Genomic DNA, 19,601 nt, shown 5'->3' on the forward strand with positions numbered 1-19,601 from the left:
ACTTGGTCAGCATCTCATAAGGAACAATCTTGCCATGTTTTGTTTCATTCTATTCAGTGGTTCTCTAAAAGAAGACATTTGTATGTATTTCCCATTGGGTCCCAAGTTAAACTAAGTCCCCTGCTGGCGGCCATCTTGGATGGTGGATCGGCTACAAAGTAATAACACTTGATCAGCACATCATAAAGAACATTAATGCCATGTTTGGTTTCATTCCATGCAGTGGTTCTCTAGAAGAAGTTCAAAATGTGAAAAGCAGATGCCAAGTGATGAGAAAAAAAGGAAGATGTAGAAGGCAACATATTAAGATCTTGAGAAAAAAAACAGTTGTCTGTTCAACCGATCATACCAATCCCAGCATAAAACAGACAAACATATATGAAATTGAAAATAATCACATGAACTCAAAAGTGTGTGAGCATTAATGCATTGACAATGTAGTAAATGTACATAATCTCCTACCAGGCATTCATCACCTATCACACCATAACAATAAAATTACATCCAGCTTAAAGTCTAACAAACCGGAAAAAAGTAGCTCTGTTTCATGTAAATTTTAGCCAAGACGCTATCGAGTAGCCCTTCTATGACCATATAAGCGATGTAAACATATACATAGATATAAATAGTTTAGCAACTCGTGCAATTGGATTTTTATAGGTATGTTAAGTTTTGTATTGTAGATTAAAAAATTATGTTTATAGTCGTTTTTACCTTTATAAGAATGATTTTTTTGTGGATCGAATCAGTCAATCAAATTATTTACCTTTGTTTCACTTTCATTGTTTACATTGTTTTCCTTTAAATAACCCTACACGGACAATGATGCGTTTTTCTATCTTTTTCTACGAGGTTAAATTGTAGTTCACATGAATACGATTTCAATGAGGTCGAATTATTCACTTGCATATGAATAGTTCATTATTGATGTTTATTAACTTAATTTGACAAAATTGAACCATTTTAGCTGATAAAAGCAAATTATTATTTCACTATTTCACTTTCCTACATAAAAACATACCTATAGATTTTTACATATCTCGTAGCTGTATACCTAACAATGTATACCTACAATAGATATGTTCCTGCTCGTAGCTAGTGTCCCTTTAAAACTTTGTATAGATTTGACGTTGTATTCATCTTAAACTAGAGTCGATATTGACGATATCGATTCAATATCAATTCGATATCGACATTTTAATCGTCCCTTGTAATATGTTGTTTTTATTCATAACTTTGTATTTATGTTTCGCTTTAAAAAATATGTTGATGTTAAAAAATTTCGTCATAATGGTGTCCTCTGTATAATTTTATGCTTACTTTGCAAACATTTTATGCAACTTTAGTAATTGCCTAAGTACTGCATCTCGCAAATCAGCATTCGAAAATTCCTTCTAAATTTGTTATTCAGTTTATTTATCTTAAACGTGATTCTTATATCATGTTAATTTCATTTGTATCCATTTTTGCAAAGAGTCTTGTCAATAAATACATATGTAGCTTTTTAGTTGCTCTTTACTTATATAAGTATGTTAAAGGCAAAAAATATATTCAACCTCAAATTTATTCTGTCAATACCAAACTTTATAGCTGAGACATGTAGTGCTTATTCGTTGTGATATTATTTGTTACATAGTGTGTTAGTGACGGTCACTGACCCAATATGATATATACAGGGTCCGTAAATTTCATATGTGTATGATGGCAAACTGAGACTACTATAACACAGATATGTGTTATAGTAGTCTCAGTGGCAAATAAGACAACTTTAGTCTAAATTCAACAAATAACAGTCGGTAAGATAAATTTGTTACATATATAGTGTGCTAGTGACCTAATATAATATATACACAAAATTTTAAAAATCAAACTTTCCAAAAGTGAAATAATCAAAATTGCACTTCAGCCTAGGTTCACTGTTTTTAAAATTTGGTAAAATTTCTAACTTTTTTATCAAATTTCAAAACGATATTTAGAATTTTAATTATTTAGTTAAAATTTCAAAATTTCAAACTTTTACACAATTTGGAATTTTGATATTGAATACTTTGATAAAAATTCCAAAAATCTAAAATTTCAAAACTTTAAATAAAAATCTTTGAATTGATACACGAAGCTCTACTTATGGTTCTTCAGTGCTTTGATTTGTAATAACTGGTATCTTCGTGACCCAGTTGAGCCGAGAAGTGCGCAAGTCTGGCAATTACTTCCTGTTATTGGTACAGAGCGAGATGGTGGGTGTTGATTTCTAAAGCAATTTTATCTTACTGTTCCTTTTACATGTAAACTTTTTATGAAAACATGCCTGCGTATGAAATCCACAGTCGCATATCAAGTTTCCAACTTTCAATGGAATCTGTTAACCAAGCCATACAGTAGAAATCATTTCATTTCCTGATAAATGTTCTAACCGGAAGCATAGAGAAGCCGATTTTATGATACATTTATTTGTAATTAGTGATAAGTCTGAAACGTTTTTCCTATCCTCTTAAGTACTTTACATTTCTAGGGAATACTCTGTGTTCCTACGATAATCTGTTGAAAAGGGGGTGATGCCTGCAATTGTAAATCAATAAACATTGAACATGGGATTTGTTTCACCCTACTCACACATTTCTGTATCTGCATTGTACTTGTAGAATTATTAAAAGGCTTATCAGTCATATTTCTGATAAACAGTCCAGACTTTAAACCAGATTGAGGGCATTGGTTGTTGTTTTTTTTTATGATCTCATATGTTAACCTGGAGATCTATCTGCAGATAAATGTATCTCTTTTAGTTTAGATCGTCTATTTCCCATGTCAGACACTTTCGGGTCGATCCACCCCACGTCGATCTGGCCCAAATAAAAAATATATTTATAGGGAACAGAAATAAAGATATATTAATGATGTAATTCATAAATGTTTATGATTTTTGTCGAGCCTTCGACTTTAGTCGAAAAAGCGAGACTAAGCGATCCTACTTGTCGTCGTCGGCGGCGTCCACAAATATTCACTCTGTGGTTAAAGTTTTTGAAAATTTAATAAGTTTCTTAAACTATACTGGATTTATACCAAACTTGGACAGAAGCTTGGTTATGATCATAAGATAGTACCCAGAGGGAAATTTTGTAAAAATAAAATTCCATTTTTTCTGTATTTTATTTATAAATGGACTTAGTTTTTTCTGTGAGGAAACATTACATTCACTCTGTGGTTCAAGTTTTTAAAATTTGAATATCTTTCTTAAACTTTACTGGATTTCTACCAAACTTAAGCAGAAGCTTGTTTACGATCATAAGATAGTATCCAGAAGTAAAGTTTGCAAAAATAAAATTCCATTTTTTCTGTTTTTTACTTATAAATGGACTTGGTTTTTCTGCGGGGAAACATTACATTCACTCTGTGGTTAAAGTTTTTAAAATTTTAATAACTTTCTTTAACTATCCTGGGTGTGTACCAAACTTGGACAGAAGCTTGTGTATGATCATAAGAGAGTATCAAGAAATAAATTTAAAAAAAATAAATCCATTTTTTCCGTATTATGCTTTTAAATGGACTTAGTTTTTCTTCCATTTAACACTACATACAGTCTGCAGTTAAAGTTTTTAAAACATTTATTGGATTCATAAACTATCCTGAAATTTTTACCAAACTTGGATAGAAGCTTCTTACAATCAAAAGATAGTATCAACATGATGAAGAGGAATATTTTTATTGATTGTTTTCCTCATTTTTGTTGAGCCTGGGAGTTACAGCAAAAGTAGGCGAGACACTGGGTTCCGCGGAACCCTTACAAATTTTTATTATAATGTAAGGCAGTAACCATTTGATTTTCTGGGGGGGGGGCTATGGTTTTTTTGGAAAAAAAAGTTTGTTTCCAGGTTTTGGTGAAAAAAATAATTTGTTTCGGACCCTGAGAAAAAAAAATTGTTTGTTTCACCCTCAGCTGCCACTATATGTAATGCTAAAATTGAAAGAAAAAAATTGTTTTCGGTTTGTCGATAAAAAATATAAATTGTTCTTCGCCTAAGGCGAAAAAAAAAGTTTGCAGAGAAAAAAAAACATAGCCCCCCCCAGAAAATCAAATGGTTGCTGCCTAATAGGTGTACGGTAAAAAAAAATCTTCAGATGATAATAGGTTGATTAGGTTTTTATTACAAGTTTTCAAGATTATCGAGTTTAATTATTATTAAAACAATTCAGACATCAACATTAATCAGCAGTAATTTTAATAGCAATTTCTTTCAATTGACTTTGATCCTAACAAGTCTTTCATCTTGTGTAATAACAAATAGTTACATACACAAAGGTGAAAACGTGCATTCAGTGTCATTGTTTTGTTATTTTCTTGCAATAAAGAAAAATGGATACTCATATAACTTGTTTTTTTTCTACACACATTCAAATGGGAAAACCAACGGTCTAATTGACTATATTCTATATTACAAAAATAAAAACCAAGTGTTATAGAAGTCTATGGTGTTACCTGAAAAAAATACAATTAATTATTATTATATACACCAAACAAAATATCAAACTATAAAGACCTTGTTGATATTACCAAAAAAAACCAAGTGTTATAAAAGCCTGTGATGTAATTTACCTGAAAAAAATACAATTTATTATTATTATATACACCAAACTGAACCAGAAGATCAAACTATAAAGACCTTGTTGATTACGTATTTGATTTAATTAAGTGATTACAAGTGGCATTACCTTAGTTCACAATCAGCAGACAGTTGTTGAATAAACAAACCAATTATAGACTAATGATTTGATTAATCAAGTCATTATGATGAGTTAAATTTAATAGGTTCCAGTGGACTGTAAATATGTATTTAGATATTCTATGTATGAACTAAACAAAAAGAAATCGCCATGACATTCAAAGTTAAAGTTATCATTGAAAATAACTTCATATTTTAAAATATGCTGAAGCTGCTATACATTCAACCACACATTAACACTCATTTTCGTATCGATTTAAAATAGTTCTTAAACTGGTACTCCAATATTTCACCTACCTTTTGTCATCCATCATCGAACACTTTTTGAAAATTCCATTTAAACTGTCAAAATGTGTCACAAATTCCTCCAAAAATCAATATATTTTATTCATATTTTATTTTGGGGCTGATCGATGTGGGATGGATTGGTTTGGGGCCGGAACGACCAGATTCCATGTCTGACCAGGTGATTTAAGAGTATTTTAAATTAAGCTTCCTTTGCCATACTGATTTCCTGATCTCTTTACATTTCTGTTATGTTGGGTTAGGTATTGTCCCTGGTGTATATAAGATAGTGACACATCTCCATTGGTCCTAATAGGGAGTGTGCATGGATTCCCTCTACAATGCTCTGAAATCCAAATTGGTAATATGTGTATTTGAAACATTGGAACATTTTATTTCACTTAAGGCCTCACATGAGACATGCTAGTACAACAATATAACAAATAAGATATAATGCATGAACAAACATATTTACAAATGCATGAATAAATGGGAAGTTAAATATCATTTGTAAATTGACATTACAATTTTACAGAACTTGGCTAAGCCATCAAGAACAAATTTATCTTTGCTGTTCATTAAATTAGGGAAACTTATAGTATTTTTAACTTTACAAATATCTGCAGGCAAAATTTTCAGCCTTTCAGCATTAAAGAAAGTGCAATCATATATATAATGAAATTCATCTCCTAGCACATTGCTGTTACATAAATCACATATTCTTTCTGATCTATCAATGCTATAAAATCTACCACACACTCGTTAATAAATCAACTTAGGGATTGTTACTTTTTTATGGGAAAATTCACCAATTGGCGAACATGGTGAAGGTCCCCAACCTACAATTTTAACATATCTTTGAACTGACCAGTTTTTAAAATGATGAGTAAACGACTATTTGACTTGCATTAGATACATTGTAGAACCCTGATACATGTATGTTAAGGGGGTTCGCGGGTCTAAATCATTTATATAGGTTTTCTCTATATTTTTCTATAAAGAAACTTTATCTTATCGTTAATAGAAAAATAAAATAAAAAAATGGGGTCACCGTTCATTTGCGCTCACAATCTGCCTTCGAAAGAAGCATAAAAGGGTTTTTTTTCTGTTGAACTAATAGGAGAAATAAAGGTAATAACGAAATAAAAAAAGAAATTTATTACAGAAATTGCTCAAATTTTACAATAATTTAGTTTAAGTACAGCATATATCGAAATTATATTAAAAAATATAGGTCACCGATGAGTTAAAAGAGATATTTCAATTCTAAAGCCAAAAAATGGCATTTTTCCACCAAAGGGAGATAATTTGGAACTTTTTCAATAATGTTTACATTTTAAAAGTCATCTGGGGCCAACATGAATTATTTGTTTTGAATGTTTTTGTACCATATGATAAAGTAACAACTACAAAAGGTAATAAATAAAATTTGTAATAAAAAAACAAATGTTTAATTTTTTTCTGAAATTTTTATACCCTCGAGCCTCCTTAAGCAGTATGTACACTCAAAAAATAAATATTAAGTACAGTGTGAAGTATAAAGTGGTTTCCTATTATATTAGGAATATGTAAGAATGACTGCTTACTTGTCTGATATTTGAAATTTGTTAATTGAAAACTTATCAGTAAATGCTTATTATTTTTCAGTCTGCAACTTTGAAGCCTTACTTGAATGCCATCAAGCACACTCTTACAGCAGCCATATGTGTCCAGAATTTCAACTCACAAGTTGTTGAACGTCACAACAAACCAGAAGTAGAAGTCAAGTAAGTAAAGTTACCTGTATTTGTCTTCAAGTTTGTAAATAACAGATTTCCTATTACATGGTATGGTTTGATAACAACAATTTTTAGTGACTAGAAAAATGATATTTTCTAAGTTCCAGACAGTGACACACTGTATTCCAGTCTCAAAGATTAAAATGAAACATTAAAATCAAAATGAATTATGTTATATTGACATGCTGTTCATTATTAATGCATACAATGTACATGTATATACAGATAATAATAACACTCATTGAACATATCATTTTCATTTCAGATCAAGTAAAGAACTTCTTCTAACACCAGTTGTGATTAGTAGAAATGAAAAAGAAAAAGTATTGATAGAGGGCTCTGTAAATTCTTTAAGAATAAGTATAGGTATCAAACAGGTAATTATAGTTACTTGCCTACATGTACATCATAATTTTGATAAACAAGTATGGCACAAATGTATGAATGATTGTTGTTTACCATTTAGTAGCAAATAACAGATGTATTTAATTAAGGATGGGCATAAGCTATTGATTGGGTCTGCTAATAAAGCTTCTTAAATAGATAAAGTAGAAATAAGGAGTTGTGGTATGATTGCCAATGAGTCTTATATTGACCAAAATTCAAATGAAGTGGATGTAAGCAATTAAAGGCAACTGTACGACTTAATTTAAGGTTACAACAGGTTATATACATTTAACTTCTAATAATGGTAAGATGCAGTAATTAAAACTGTAAATTCCAATACATTTGTTAAGTAACATCTTAAGAAGTAATGAAAGTTGATATTTTTATGTTAAAAACATTGAAATTTTTAGAAACATGTACATGTATGTTGTAAATAGAAGTGTATATTTTAACAGGCTGATGATATAGAAAAAATCTTATGTCACAAATTCACCAGATTTATGATGCAAAGAGCCGAAAATTTTGTTATTCTTAGGAGAAAACCTGTAGAGGTAAGCTGATTATATTAGATTGAAATATTTAGATGTTTCTGAAAATTAGATTAGGTTCTGCATTAAAGTCTGTATGAAATTAAAGTTAGGTATAAATTCATAATTCAATCGGAAAATCTAACTATATAAAAAAAACCAGTCTTGAATAGAATTTGCTTTGTTATTTTTATATTGTACATGTACAAGAATACATGTATGCCTTTTGTTAATGATAAATAAAATTGAGAATGGAAATGGGGAATGTATCAAAGAGACAACAACCTGACCATAGAAAAAACAACAGCAGAAGGTCACCAACAGGTCTTCAATGAGAAATTCCCGCACCCGGAGGCATCCTTCAGCTGGCCCCAAAACAAATATATACTAGTTCAGTGATAATGAACGCCATACTAATTTCCAAATTGTACACAAGAAACCAAAATTAAAATAATACAAGACTAATAAAGACCAGAGGCTCCTGACTTGGGACAGGCGCAAAAATGCCTAACTTTTATTGGCAACACAATTGAAAAGCTAGACTATGGTGTGCATTTTCTTTGCTGGGCATCAACTATATATAAGTTTGTGATTAGGTCAGTTTAAAGGAAACCATATATAATAAGTCAATAGTATAAGATATAAAGTTTTATGAGCATTGGCTTTTATAAGTTACATTTATACTATTTAACCCTGCATTTCATTCATGGTTCATAAATTCTTCATACAGGTGTATTGTAGAAGATTTAAATAAAACTTTTATTATTTTTTGTTCAGTTATTTGTTTCTATGATTCTTACTTCTAACATTGGAATGTTTTAATTTTGTTTCAGGGGTATGATATTAGTTTTCTTGTAACGAATGTACATACAGAAGAAATGTTTAAACATAAACTTGTAGACTTTATAATTCATTTTATGGAAGAAATAGACAAGGAAATAAGTGAAATGAAGATAGCCCTTAATTCTAGAGCTAGATTAAGTGCTGAGGAGTTCCTTAAACGATTCTGATGCAGTCTTATTTTATAAATGGTAGGTACATGTAGCAAATAAATAAAAGAAATAAAATGTTTCTCCTTATCCATGCAACAGTGTATAAACTAGAATTTTTTTGTTCTTTGTTATGAAACTTTATAAGAGCCAAAGAAAATATGATATTAAGAAAAAATTGCAACCTGAACTCGACTGGCGGAATGTATTTATAATTAAAGAGTGGAATACAAATAAACAATAATCCATTTAAAATATAGCTGACCATTGGAAAGTGAAACAAATATGCTTATGCCAGCTATACAAGCACAAAGTATGCAGTATTTCAAATATCAGCTTAAATCTATGTCTTTCCTAAAACTTGTTTAAAATAAATACAACTTCATTGTTTGTTTTGAATACATATACTGAAGCCAATTTGTACTACACCCATGACATAGCTTTATATTGATTGTATAATTGATTTTATTTTCAGATAGAAAATGGTGCAGCAAATACATTTTAAACCATTCCTTAATGGATACTTGTTCAGAAGAAAGATTAAAGCATGTCGCCTAGATGTATATTCTGTGATAGCTTATAAGGAAATTGTAAAACACAGAAATTTCATTGTTAAGCATGTAAATTGGGTTTACAAATATTAGGATAGACAAATTTTGATCCAGTTTGAATTCAATAGGTTCATGAATACAATCAGACTTTTTTTAGATGATTGTCGGGTATTTCTGGTGTGCATCTTCATTTAATTTGTAAAGTCATATGTTTTTTATATTCTAATGCAATTTTTTTTATTTCAATGGTGAATTACTATTTCTGAAGAAAAAAATGCAAATTTGTGGTTTACAATTAATAAATTTGCATTTTGCAGTCATACATGATTTAAACTATAAAACATCAAAGATTGTAAGCGGTTGGAAATACCAGTACAATATACATTTATATGATTTGGGATAGATCTTTTTTACTGGGAAGACTTTGCTGCGGTTCTTTAAGTAGATATTTTTGGTAACAAAAAAAAGAGAGGGATTCTAATTTAAAGCATTACTGTTTACTTTATGACTAATTATTATTCAACCTATATTTGCAAGATTTGTTGATAAATTTTCAGTATTGCACCTTAATTTTGAAACTTATCATAACTGTGATATTATTGTAAAACATGAAGATACTATTTTTACACTGCCTTGTAAGCACAACCACATGACTACACAAAATCACTTCAGATTGTTGAAAATATTGCAATACTTGTTTAAGAAGTATTTTTTATGTATTCTATATGTGAAATATAAATTAAAGAAAAAGAAACAGTTTCAGTTCTCACTTCCTAAATTTTTGCATGATTTAAAAGGAAAATCTGGAAAGGGGACTTGGAATCTTATAAAACAATATTTTGCATTTATTTTCATAGCTTTTTAAATTGTGTATGTTAATAGAAGATTTCTTATTTTAAAAGCTACTGTCATTGTTTATTAAGGCAGTTTTTGAGGGAAAATAGCCTGTAGAATTATAATTAGGGAGGGAAAGGGGCTTTGTAAGTTGAAAACATAATCAACTGATAAATTTTTAGGGAACATCTTTAATCTGTCTCAGTATTATTTTGTATATATTTTTTTTTATATCTGTGGACAAAATGTGTGACAGACAGAACTTGAGGAAAGTGACTAGTAAGAAGTGTGTTTGCCAAAACCAGGTGCTACAGTTTAACACTCCCAACTTTTTGTTTTATTATTTCCCCTTCAAAATAGTATTGACATATTTGATAATGATGTTCATTAATGCTTCTTCTTATCTACTTAAGTTTCCCTTATATACCAATATGTATAAGTTTTGGTAAATAAAGGACACATTTAATATGATTAATAGATTAGTCTTCATGTTCTAGGGAAATTTCAAATATAAAATACTATCATGAATATCAAAGCTGTGTAATTTTATAAAAGAAAGCTATAAACATGTAATCATTTTGTACATATATTTATACTTATAAATGGTATATTATAAATCATATGCCTAGCAATAAATAAAATCTATAAAAAGTTTATTTAGTTGTTATATATAGATTCTTACATTGATACCAGTGGATTATCGGATTTATCCAATCGAGATAGTTAAATTATCAATTTTAAAGTCCGAGCCACCTCGGGGAGGACTTTAAAATTTATAATTTAACTATCGAGATTGGATAAATCCGATAATCCACTGGTATCAATGTAAGAATCTGTTTCTCTAATGATTAAAAAGACATTTTCTTTTTTTGTTAACCGAAAATCCCCTTCGAGTGCCTTTCACATTTCACGAAGTTGTCAATTTCATTAACACCTGTTATCGTATTTTGATTCATTCAGTTAGCTAAAAAGGTCATGACCCTTAAAATTATCCAATGATCTTTTGAGATCACCAGCAACCACACGTTGGTTAAATTTTTTTATACAATGGGTTCGGAAAGGGATAAATTTCCATAGAGTTAGAGAAACGGGTTTCTAACCATACTCATATAAAATGTTAGACAACTAGTAATAAAGATACAGGACATGTTTTGCAGTATATCTTGCACTTAAATGTTGGGAATGTTTGAGTCATTTGGAATAGGGTCAATCTTCATGTCATAAACGTACAATGTGAAGAAAGTTGAAATATACAAGCTGTATTTAGAATTTGTAAATTTCTGTATGAAGTATTCACATGACAAAAGGTAGAATTGTATACTATGAAATGATATCGTTTTGCATTACATATCTTTCAGTAACCACACAATGTTGAGCATTTGTTTCGATAAATCGGATTGATTTAGCCTCTTTTCAAACAAAATTTTGGGTCAGGGTAAATTAGAAGCATCAATTTTATGTCCCTCCTAGGGGATTTTTTTTCAGTTTGTACTTCTGTTCATCTGTTCTTCTGTCCTGCTTCAGGTTAAAGTTTTTTGTCAAGGTAGTTTTTGATGGAGTCAAAGCAACTTTAAACTTTGTACAAATGTTCCCCATTTGATCTTTCTAATTTTAATGCACATTAGATTGTTGACCCTAATTATACTGTCCACTGAACATTGTGAATGATAGCAGGAGTGGGGCATCTGTGTACTATAGACAAGCTCTTGTTTTGAAGAGTTTTCCCTATACATATTTTTACTTTAATTTAAATACATTCGAAACAACAGGCAATATGATTCTCTTAGATGATAGTTTTGAAATGTTTAATATTCTGTCTTTGAATGAAACAGTAAATACATGGATAATGTACCTGATTGCAATAAGATGCATGCATTTTATTCACTTATACAAAATATATTATAGATACATGTAATACCACTTTGGAAAACCTAATTCAATACCATCTAAATATATTGCTGTTTGTATCAGAAACTGCAAGTCTTTTTAGCTCACCTGGCCTAAAAGGCCATGTGAGCTTTTCTCATCACTTGGTGTCCGTCGTCCTCGACGTCGTCGTCGTCTGTCGTCGTTAACAATTTTTCAAACATCTCCTCTGAAACTACTGGATGGATTTGAATGAAACTTAGCATGATTGTTCCTTAGTATATCCTGCACAAAATGTGCGCTTCGATTTTTGATCCATCAAAAAACATGGCCGACGTTGCTTAAAATAGAACGTAGGGGTCAAATGCAGTTTTTGGCTTATATCTCAAAAACGAAAGCATTTAGAGCAAATCTGACAGGGATAAAAATGTTCATTAGGTCAATATCTATCAGCCCTGAAATTTTCAGATGAATCAAACAAACCATTGTTGGGTTGCTGCCACTTAATTGGTAATTTTAAGGAAATTTTGCAGTTTTTGGTCATTATCTTGAATATTATTATAGATAAAGATAAACTGTAAACAGCAAAAATGATCAGCAAAGTAAGATCTACAAATAAGTTAATATGACCAAAATTGTCAATTGACCCCCTAAAGGGGTTATTGTCCTTTAATGACAATTTTTCACAATTTGTTCATCATATTTGCTAACTTTAAAAAATCTTCTCCTCTGAAACTACTGAATGGATTTGGATGAAACTTAGCATGAGTGTTCCTTAGATTATCCTGCACAAAGTGTGTGCTTAGATTTTTGATCCGTCAAAAAACATGACCGCCGTTACTTAAAATAGAACATAGGGGTCAAATGCAGTTTTTGGCTTATATCTCAAAAACCAAAGCATTTAGAGCCAATCTGACAAGGGGTAAAAATGTTCATTACGTCAAGATCTATAAGCCCTGAAATTTTCAGATTGATCGAACAAACCATTGTTGGGTTGCTTCCACTTAATTGGTAATTTTAAGGAAATTTTGCAGTTTTTGGTCATTATCTTGAATATTATTATAGATAAAGATAAACTGTAAACAGCAAAAATGATCAGCAAAGTAAGATCTACAAATAAGTTAATATGACCAAAATTGTCAACTGACCCCACTTAAGGAGTTATTGCCCTTTAAAGACTTTTTTCACAATTTGTTCATCATGTTGACTTACTTTAAAAAATCTTCTCTTTTGAAACTGCTGTATCAATTTCAGCCAAACTTAGCCTACATGAGTTTCAGAGTTTCAGAGTATCTAGTATAAATTTTATATTTCATTTCCTTGTATGACAAGAAACATAGCTCCTATGGCTAAAATAGACCATAGGAGAAAATGATTTTTTTTTGCTTTTGAAGAAAATAGGACGATTCAAAGAACATTTAAATAAATTGAAAAGCCAAAATAATCATTGATGAGAGATTAAACCAAAACAATTCAGGTGAGCGATTCAGGCTCTTGAGAGCCTCTTGTTATAGATAAAGATAAACTGTAAGCAGCAAAAATGATCAGCATAGTAAGATCTACAAATAAGTTAATATGACCAAAATTGTCAATTGACCCCTTAAGGGGTTATTGTCCTTTAATGACAATTTTTCACAATTTGTTCATCATATTTGCTAACTTTAAAAAATCTTCTCCTCTGAAACTACTGAATGGATTTGGTTAAAACTTAGCATGATTGTTCCTTAGATTATCCTGCACAAAGTGTGTGCTTTGATTTTTGATCCGTCAAAAAACATGACCGCCATTACTTAAAATAGAACATAGGGGTCAAATGCAGTTTTTGGCTTATATCTCAAAAACGAAAGCATTTAGAGCCAATCTGACATGGAGTAATATGTTCATTAGGTCAATATCTATCAGCCCTGAAATTTTCAGATGAATCAAACAACCAATTGTTGGGTTGCTGCCACTAAATTGGTAATTTTAAGGAAATTTTGCAGTTTTTGGTCATTATCTTGAATATTCTTATAGATAAAGATAAACTGTAAATAGCAAAAATGTTAAGCAAAGTAAGATCTACAAATAAGTTTATATGACCAAAATTGTCAATTGACCTCTTAAGGAGTTATTGCCCTTTAAAGACTTTTTTCACAATTTGTTCATCATGTTGACTTACTTTAAAAAATCTTCTCCTTTGAAACTGCTGTTTCAATTTCAGCCAAACTTAGGCTAAATGAGCTTCAGAGTTTCAGAGTATCTAGTATAAATTTTATATTTCATTTCCTTGTATGTCAAGAAACATAGCTCCTATGGCTAAAATAGAACATAGGAGAAAATGATTTTTTTTTGCTTCTGAAGAAAACAGGACGATTCAAAGAACATTTAAGGTGGCTGGGGCGTCTTTATTAAAACTGACAGAATTTTTTGATAACTTGTCAAGATAAAGCTTTTATCATGCTTTTTTCAAAACTGTATTAAAAAGTATGGGTCACCGGACTTTTGTTCACGCTACAGGTTGCGCAAAATTGTCAGATTTTGTATAGATTATTCATGGAAAATTAAATTTTGTGTGATAAAACAAAAACGTACTATAAGAACTTTAAGATAAAATGTGAGAATATTGCTCTTATAACATGCTTTCAAATAACTTGTTTTCTTGCTACATATCGAAATAGGTAAATTCATAACACTTTCTATTGTAAAATTTACTTTATCGGAGTTATCTCCCCTTATTTGGCAAAGTTTGAAAAAATCTAATCAAACACAAATAATGCGTTTTTACAAAATTACAACCTAAGTTATGTTAAAACACACAATTTTCTATATTTATATCAAAAGTCTTTTACATAATTTACATACAACTCTCAAAATTTGCACATTTCATCAAATATATATACCAAAGATATCTGCTTATTTAAAATCCAAGATGGAGGAAGACACCCGAGCCACCTTAAATAAATTGAAAAGCCAAAATAATCATTGATGAGAGATTTAACCAAAAAAATTAAGGTGAGCGATTCAGGCTCTTGAGAGCCTCTTGTTTTTTTAATTTTCAAATGGTAAATCAAAAGTACAGGGATTAAGCACTATCTTAACATGCTTCACAGTCACATTGTTACTGTCTCTGAAAGTTCAAACTGCATTGAGAAGAAAATCTTTTATTTAAAGTTTTTAACTATTTTTGGTAAAGAAAATTACATTAATGAATATTTGAAACCTCACAGATGACTGGGGATGAGAAATATAGTTCTTTTGTTCTTCAGACAGGCATTATAACTCCTGCCGAAGTAGGGTGTCCGTTTGGCTGTGTGGCCAGGGTATAAAAATGCAACCATGTCCGGTTACAATATGGAAGTTAGATTCAATATTTAAACTCTTATGTACATTAGAACCCTTGCAGCAACTATTGGAGAAGTCCGTGGAAGGCCTGTTACAAGTCAAATCTATGAAAAATAAGAAATGCACATAGTGCCATTGTAGTGCATGGATATTAATCTTACCTTGATTTTCAAAAAGGACATTTGGGTGAAATTTCCTGTGACAATTTCATATGAACTAAGAAAACATTGGCAAAAAGAAAGAAAAAAAAAGTGTTTAAATTTATATAGTTTATTTGTATTATTATTAGCTACGTTCTGATCAAGGTTACAAATTTCAACCAAGAGTAGTTTCACTTGGGCCAAGCTTGGTGGGGAAAAATTAGAAAATTGGATTGAATCAACAATACAAAGAGATAGATTCAGAAATTAGTAAATAACTGGAGTGTTTAAAATGGATTTTAGCTCCAGAAGTTACAGACTGTTATGTCAAGCATTTTATTTATTACTAACAACAAGCTTTGTATAGACTTTGCTGCTTTTATTTAATCGTTGTTTCCTTTTTATCTCAGGTCTGCAGTTCAATCTACCTTAAAATGTTCAAATAATTGTCCCAATCCTAGATTTCATGCCCATTTATTGGGCAATTTTATCATAGCCAATCATTGATGTACTAAGAGCCGAACTGAAACTGCAGGCAGGAAATAGCCAGGGATTTTTACATTCTCATAAACTAGTTCATTGCTACAGTGAAAAAATCAAGCACTCACAATTCATGCTGTTTAAGACAATTGAACACTTATCTTTCGGATGCGTGCTGAATGATATTTTGTCTTTAGTATATGATGTTTTATTAGCTGTTATTGTGTCTCACCGATAAAAATGAAAACAAGATACTTAAAAGCCTTACAAAATATTTCCAGTGTTTTATCTCAAACAGTGCATGCTACATTTGTGTGGGCTGTCGATCATTGAAAACTATTTGAGGCAAAATTTCATGGTTTAACAAACACATTATTTTCAAGACAATAATTCTAACATTTCAGAAACACACACACTATCACAAACAAAAAAACAAATTTCAAGGCATGTTCCATATTTTGATTAGGAAATATTTTCACTGATTGTATTTCTCTTTGAAATATTGTCATGGACTTGATGGTGAAAAATCTAGAAAATCAACAGAAATGACGTATTTGTTAAATTTACACTAGAACCCCCCCCCCCCCCCCCCTTGTTGGGTTGCTGCCCCTAAATTGGTAATTTTAAGGAAATTTTGCTGTTTTGGGTTATTATCTTGAATATTATTTTAGATGTAAACAGCAATAATGTTCAGCAAAGTTAGATTTACAAATAAGTCAACAGGACCAAAATGGTCAGTTGACCCCTTTAGGAGTTATTGCCCTTTATAGTCAATTTTTAACCTTTTTTCGTAAATCTCCATGATCTTTTACAAAAATCTTTTTCTCTGAATTTACCGGGCCAAATTAATCCAAACTTGGCCACAATCATCATTGATGTATCTAGTTTAAAATTTGTGTTTTGTTACCCGGCCAACAAACCAAGATGGCCGCCATGGCTAAAAATAGAACATAGGGGTAAAATGCAGTTTTTGGCTTATAACTCAAAAACCAAAGCATTTAGATCAAATTTGACGAGGCGTAAAATTGTTTATCTGGTCAAGATCTATCTGCCCTGAAATTTTTAGATGAATCGGACAACTCGTTGTTAGGTTGCTGCCCATAAATTGGTAATTTTAAGGAAATTTTGCTGTTTTGGGTTATTATCGTGAATATTATTATAGATAGAGATAAACTGGAAACAGCAATAATTTTCAGCAATTTAAGTCTCAAAAATAAGTCAAAATGACCTAAATGGTCAATTGACCCCCTAAGAAGTTATTGTCCTTTATAATCAATTTTTAACAATTTTCATAAAATTTGTAAATTTTTACTAACATTCTACTGAAACTACACGGACAAGTTCATTATAGATAGAGATAATTGTAAGCAGAAGAATGTTCAGTAAAGTAAGATGTACGAACACATCACAATCACCTAAACACAATTTTGTCATGAACTGTCTGCTTCCTTTGTTTAATTCACATATACCAAGGTGAGCGACACAGGCTCTTTAGAGCCTCTAGTTCTGGTAAATTAAAAAATAAATAAAATAAGGAGAAGAGGGGTAGGAGAAAGGAGAAGAGGGTGGGAGAAGGGAGAAGGGTAACTCCTGTCCTCCCCCTCTAATCTCTGTCCTGCCTTTTTATTTTTCACTCTGTATGGTCCTGCCTTTTTTTAGTTTATCCTGATTTTTTTACCTATATTATCGTCCTGACCTTTTAGCTCACCTGGCCCAAAGGGCCAAGTGAGCTTTTCTCATCACTTTGCGTCCGTCGTCCGGCGTTAGCTTTTACACAAATCTTCTCCTCTGAAACTGCTTGGCCAAATCAAACCAAACTTGGCCACAATCATCATTGTGGTATCTAGTTTAAAAAATGTGTGGAGTGACCCGGTCAACCAACCAAGATGGGCGCCATGGCTAAAAATAGAACATAGGGGTAAAATGCAGTTTTTGGCTTATAACTCAAAAACCAAAGCATTTAGAGCAAATCTGACAGGGTTAAAAATGTTTATCAGGTCAAGATCTATCTGCCCTGAAATTTTCAGATGAATCGGTCAATCTGTTTTTGGGTTGCTGCCCCTGAATTGGTAATTTTGAGGAAATTAAGCTGTTTTTGGTTATTATCTTGAATATTATTATAGATAGGGATAAACTGTAAACAGTAATAATGTTCAGTAAAGTAAGATCTACAAATAAGTCAACATGACCAAAATGGTCAGTTGACCCATTTAGGAATAATTGCCTTTTATAGTCAATTTTTAACCATTTTTCGTAAATTTAATAATCTTTTACAAAAATCTTCTCCTCTGAAACTACTGGGCCAAATCAAACCAAACATGGCCACAATCATCATTTGGGTATCTAGTTTAAAAATGTGTGGCGTGACCTGTTCAACCAACCAAGATGGCCACCACGGCTTAAAATAGAACATAGGGGTAAAATGCAGTTTTTGGCTTATAACTCAAAAACCAAAGCATTTTGAGGAAATCTGACATTGGATAAAAATGTTTATCAGGTCAAGATCTATGCTCTGAAATTTTCAGTTGAATCAGACAACCCGTTGTTGGGTTGCTGCCCCTGAATTGGTAATTTTGAGGACATTTTGCTGTTTTTGGTTATTATCTTGAATATTATTATAGATAGAGATAAACTGTAAACAGCAATAATGTTCAGCAAAGTTAGATTTACAAATAAGTCAACATGATCGAAATGGTCAGTTGACCCCTTTAGGAGTAATTGCCCTTTATAGTCAATTTTTAACAATTTTTCATAAATCTAAGTAATCCTATACAAAATCTCCACTGAAACTACTAGGCCACAATCATCTTTGGGGTATCTAGTTTGAAAAATGTTTCCGATGACCTGGCCATTCAACCAAGATGGCCGCCACGGCTAAAAATAGAACATAGGGATAAAATGCAGTTTTTGGCTTATAACTATGAAACAAAAGCATTTAGAGCAAATCTGACAAGAAGTTAAATTGTTAATCAAGTCAATATCTATCTGCCCTGAATTTTTCAGATGAATTGGACAACTGGTTGTTGGGTTGCTGCCCTCCAATTGGTAATTTTTAACGAAATTTTGCCGTTTTTGGTTATCTATAATACTATTATAGATAGCGATAAACTGTAAACAGCAGTACTGTTCAGCAAAGTAAGATCTACAAAAAAGTCAACATGACCTAAATGGTCAATTGACCCCTTAAGGAGTAATTGCCCTTTAAAGTAAATTTTTATTAATTTTCATTAATTTGGTAAATTTATGTAAATTTTTACCAAATATAGTTCTCTGTTACTAATGGGCAAAGTTCATTATAGATATAATTGTAAGAAGCAAAATCATTCAGTAAAGTAAGAACTTCAAACACATCACCATCACCAAAATACAATTTTGTCATGAATCCATTTGTGTCCCTTGTTTAATATGCACATAGACCAAGGTGAGCGACACTGGCTCTTTAGAGCCTCTAGTTTTTTTTTGCAAGTGTCTAATCCTGTCTTTTTTTTTACTCAAAACTCCTGTCCTGCCTATTTTTTTCAAATTTCATCCTAGCCCCCACCCCATAAAAATCAAATGGTAGCTCCCTAAAACATAATGCATCTTATTTAATGTACTACACATATTTGTTATCATAATTATGCACAATGCTAATTACCACAAAAAATAGATAAATTTTGAATTTGGATGGTGTCCCTTTTACTGTTCTTGGGCAATTCTACCATATACACTGTGCTTAAACGGCCGTG

At 31.1% G+C, this 19,601-nt stretch overlaps 1 protein-coding gene across 2 annotated transcripts; it reads left to right on the forward strand.

Annotated features, from left to right (window-relative positions):
* Positions 1 to 2,134: 2,134 nt before the first annotated feature.
* On the forward strand, positions 2,135 to 10,720 carry LOC134688500 (actin-related protein 2/3 complex subunit 4). Of its 2 annotated transcripts, none has more exons than XM_063549282.1 (6): positions 2,135 to 2,234; positions 6,648 to 6,766; positions 7,044 to 7,155; positions 7,621 to 7,716; positions 8,526 to 8,723; positions 9,157 to 10,720. In XM_063549282.1, the coding sequence occupies exons 1-5, from the start codon at positions 2,232 to 2,234 to the stop codon at positions 8,700 to 8,702; spliced, it is 507 nt and encodes a 168-aa protein (XP_063405352.1). In that variant the 5' UTR covers positions 2,135 to 2,231; the 3' UTR covers positions 8,703 to 8,723; positions 9,157 to 10,720. The 2 variants fall into 2 exon arrangements, with proteins under 2 accessions (XP_063405352.1, XP_063405344.1); XM_063549274.1 differs by lacking the exon at positions 2,135 to 2,234 and adding an exon at positions 5,155 to 5,181.
* Positions 10,721 to 19,601: the final 8,881 nt, after the last annotated feature.

Source organism: Mytilus trossulus, chromosome 1 (assembly GCF_036588685.1).
Source record: "Mytilus trossulus isolate FHL-02 chromosome 1, PNRI_Mtr1.1.1.hap1, whole genome shotgun sequence".
Taxonomy (NCBI): domain Eukaryota; kingdom Metazoa; phylum Mollusca; class Bivalvia; order Mytilida; family Mytilidae; genus Mytilus; species Mytilus trossulus.

Coding starts and splice junctions, on each gene's coding strand:
- LOC134688500 (XM_063549274.1), top strand. Junction 6,767..7,043: donor AAACCAGAAGTAGAAGTCAA/GTAAGTAAAGTT, acceptor TTTTCATTTCAG/ATCAAGTAAAGAACTTCTTC. Junction 7,717..8,525: donor TTAGGAGAAAACCTGTAGAG/GTAAGCTGATTA, acceptor ATTTTGTTTCAG/GGGTATGATATTAGTTTTCT.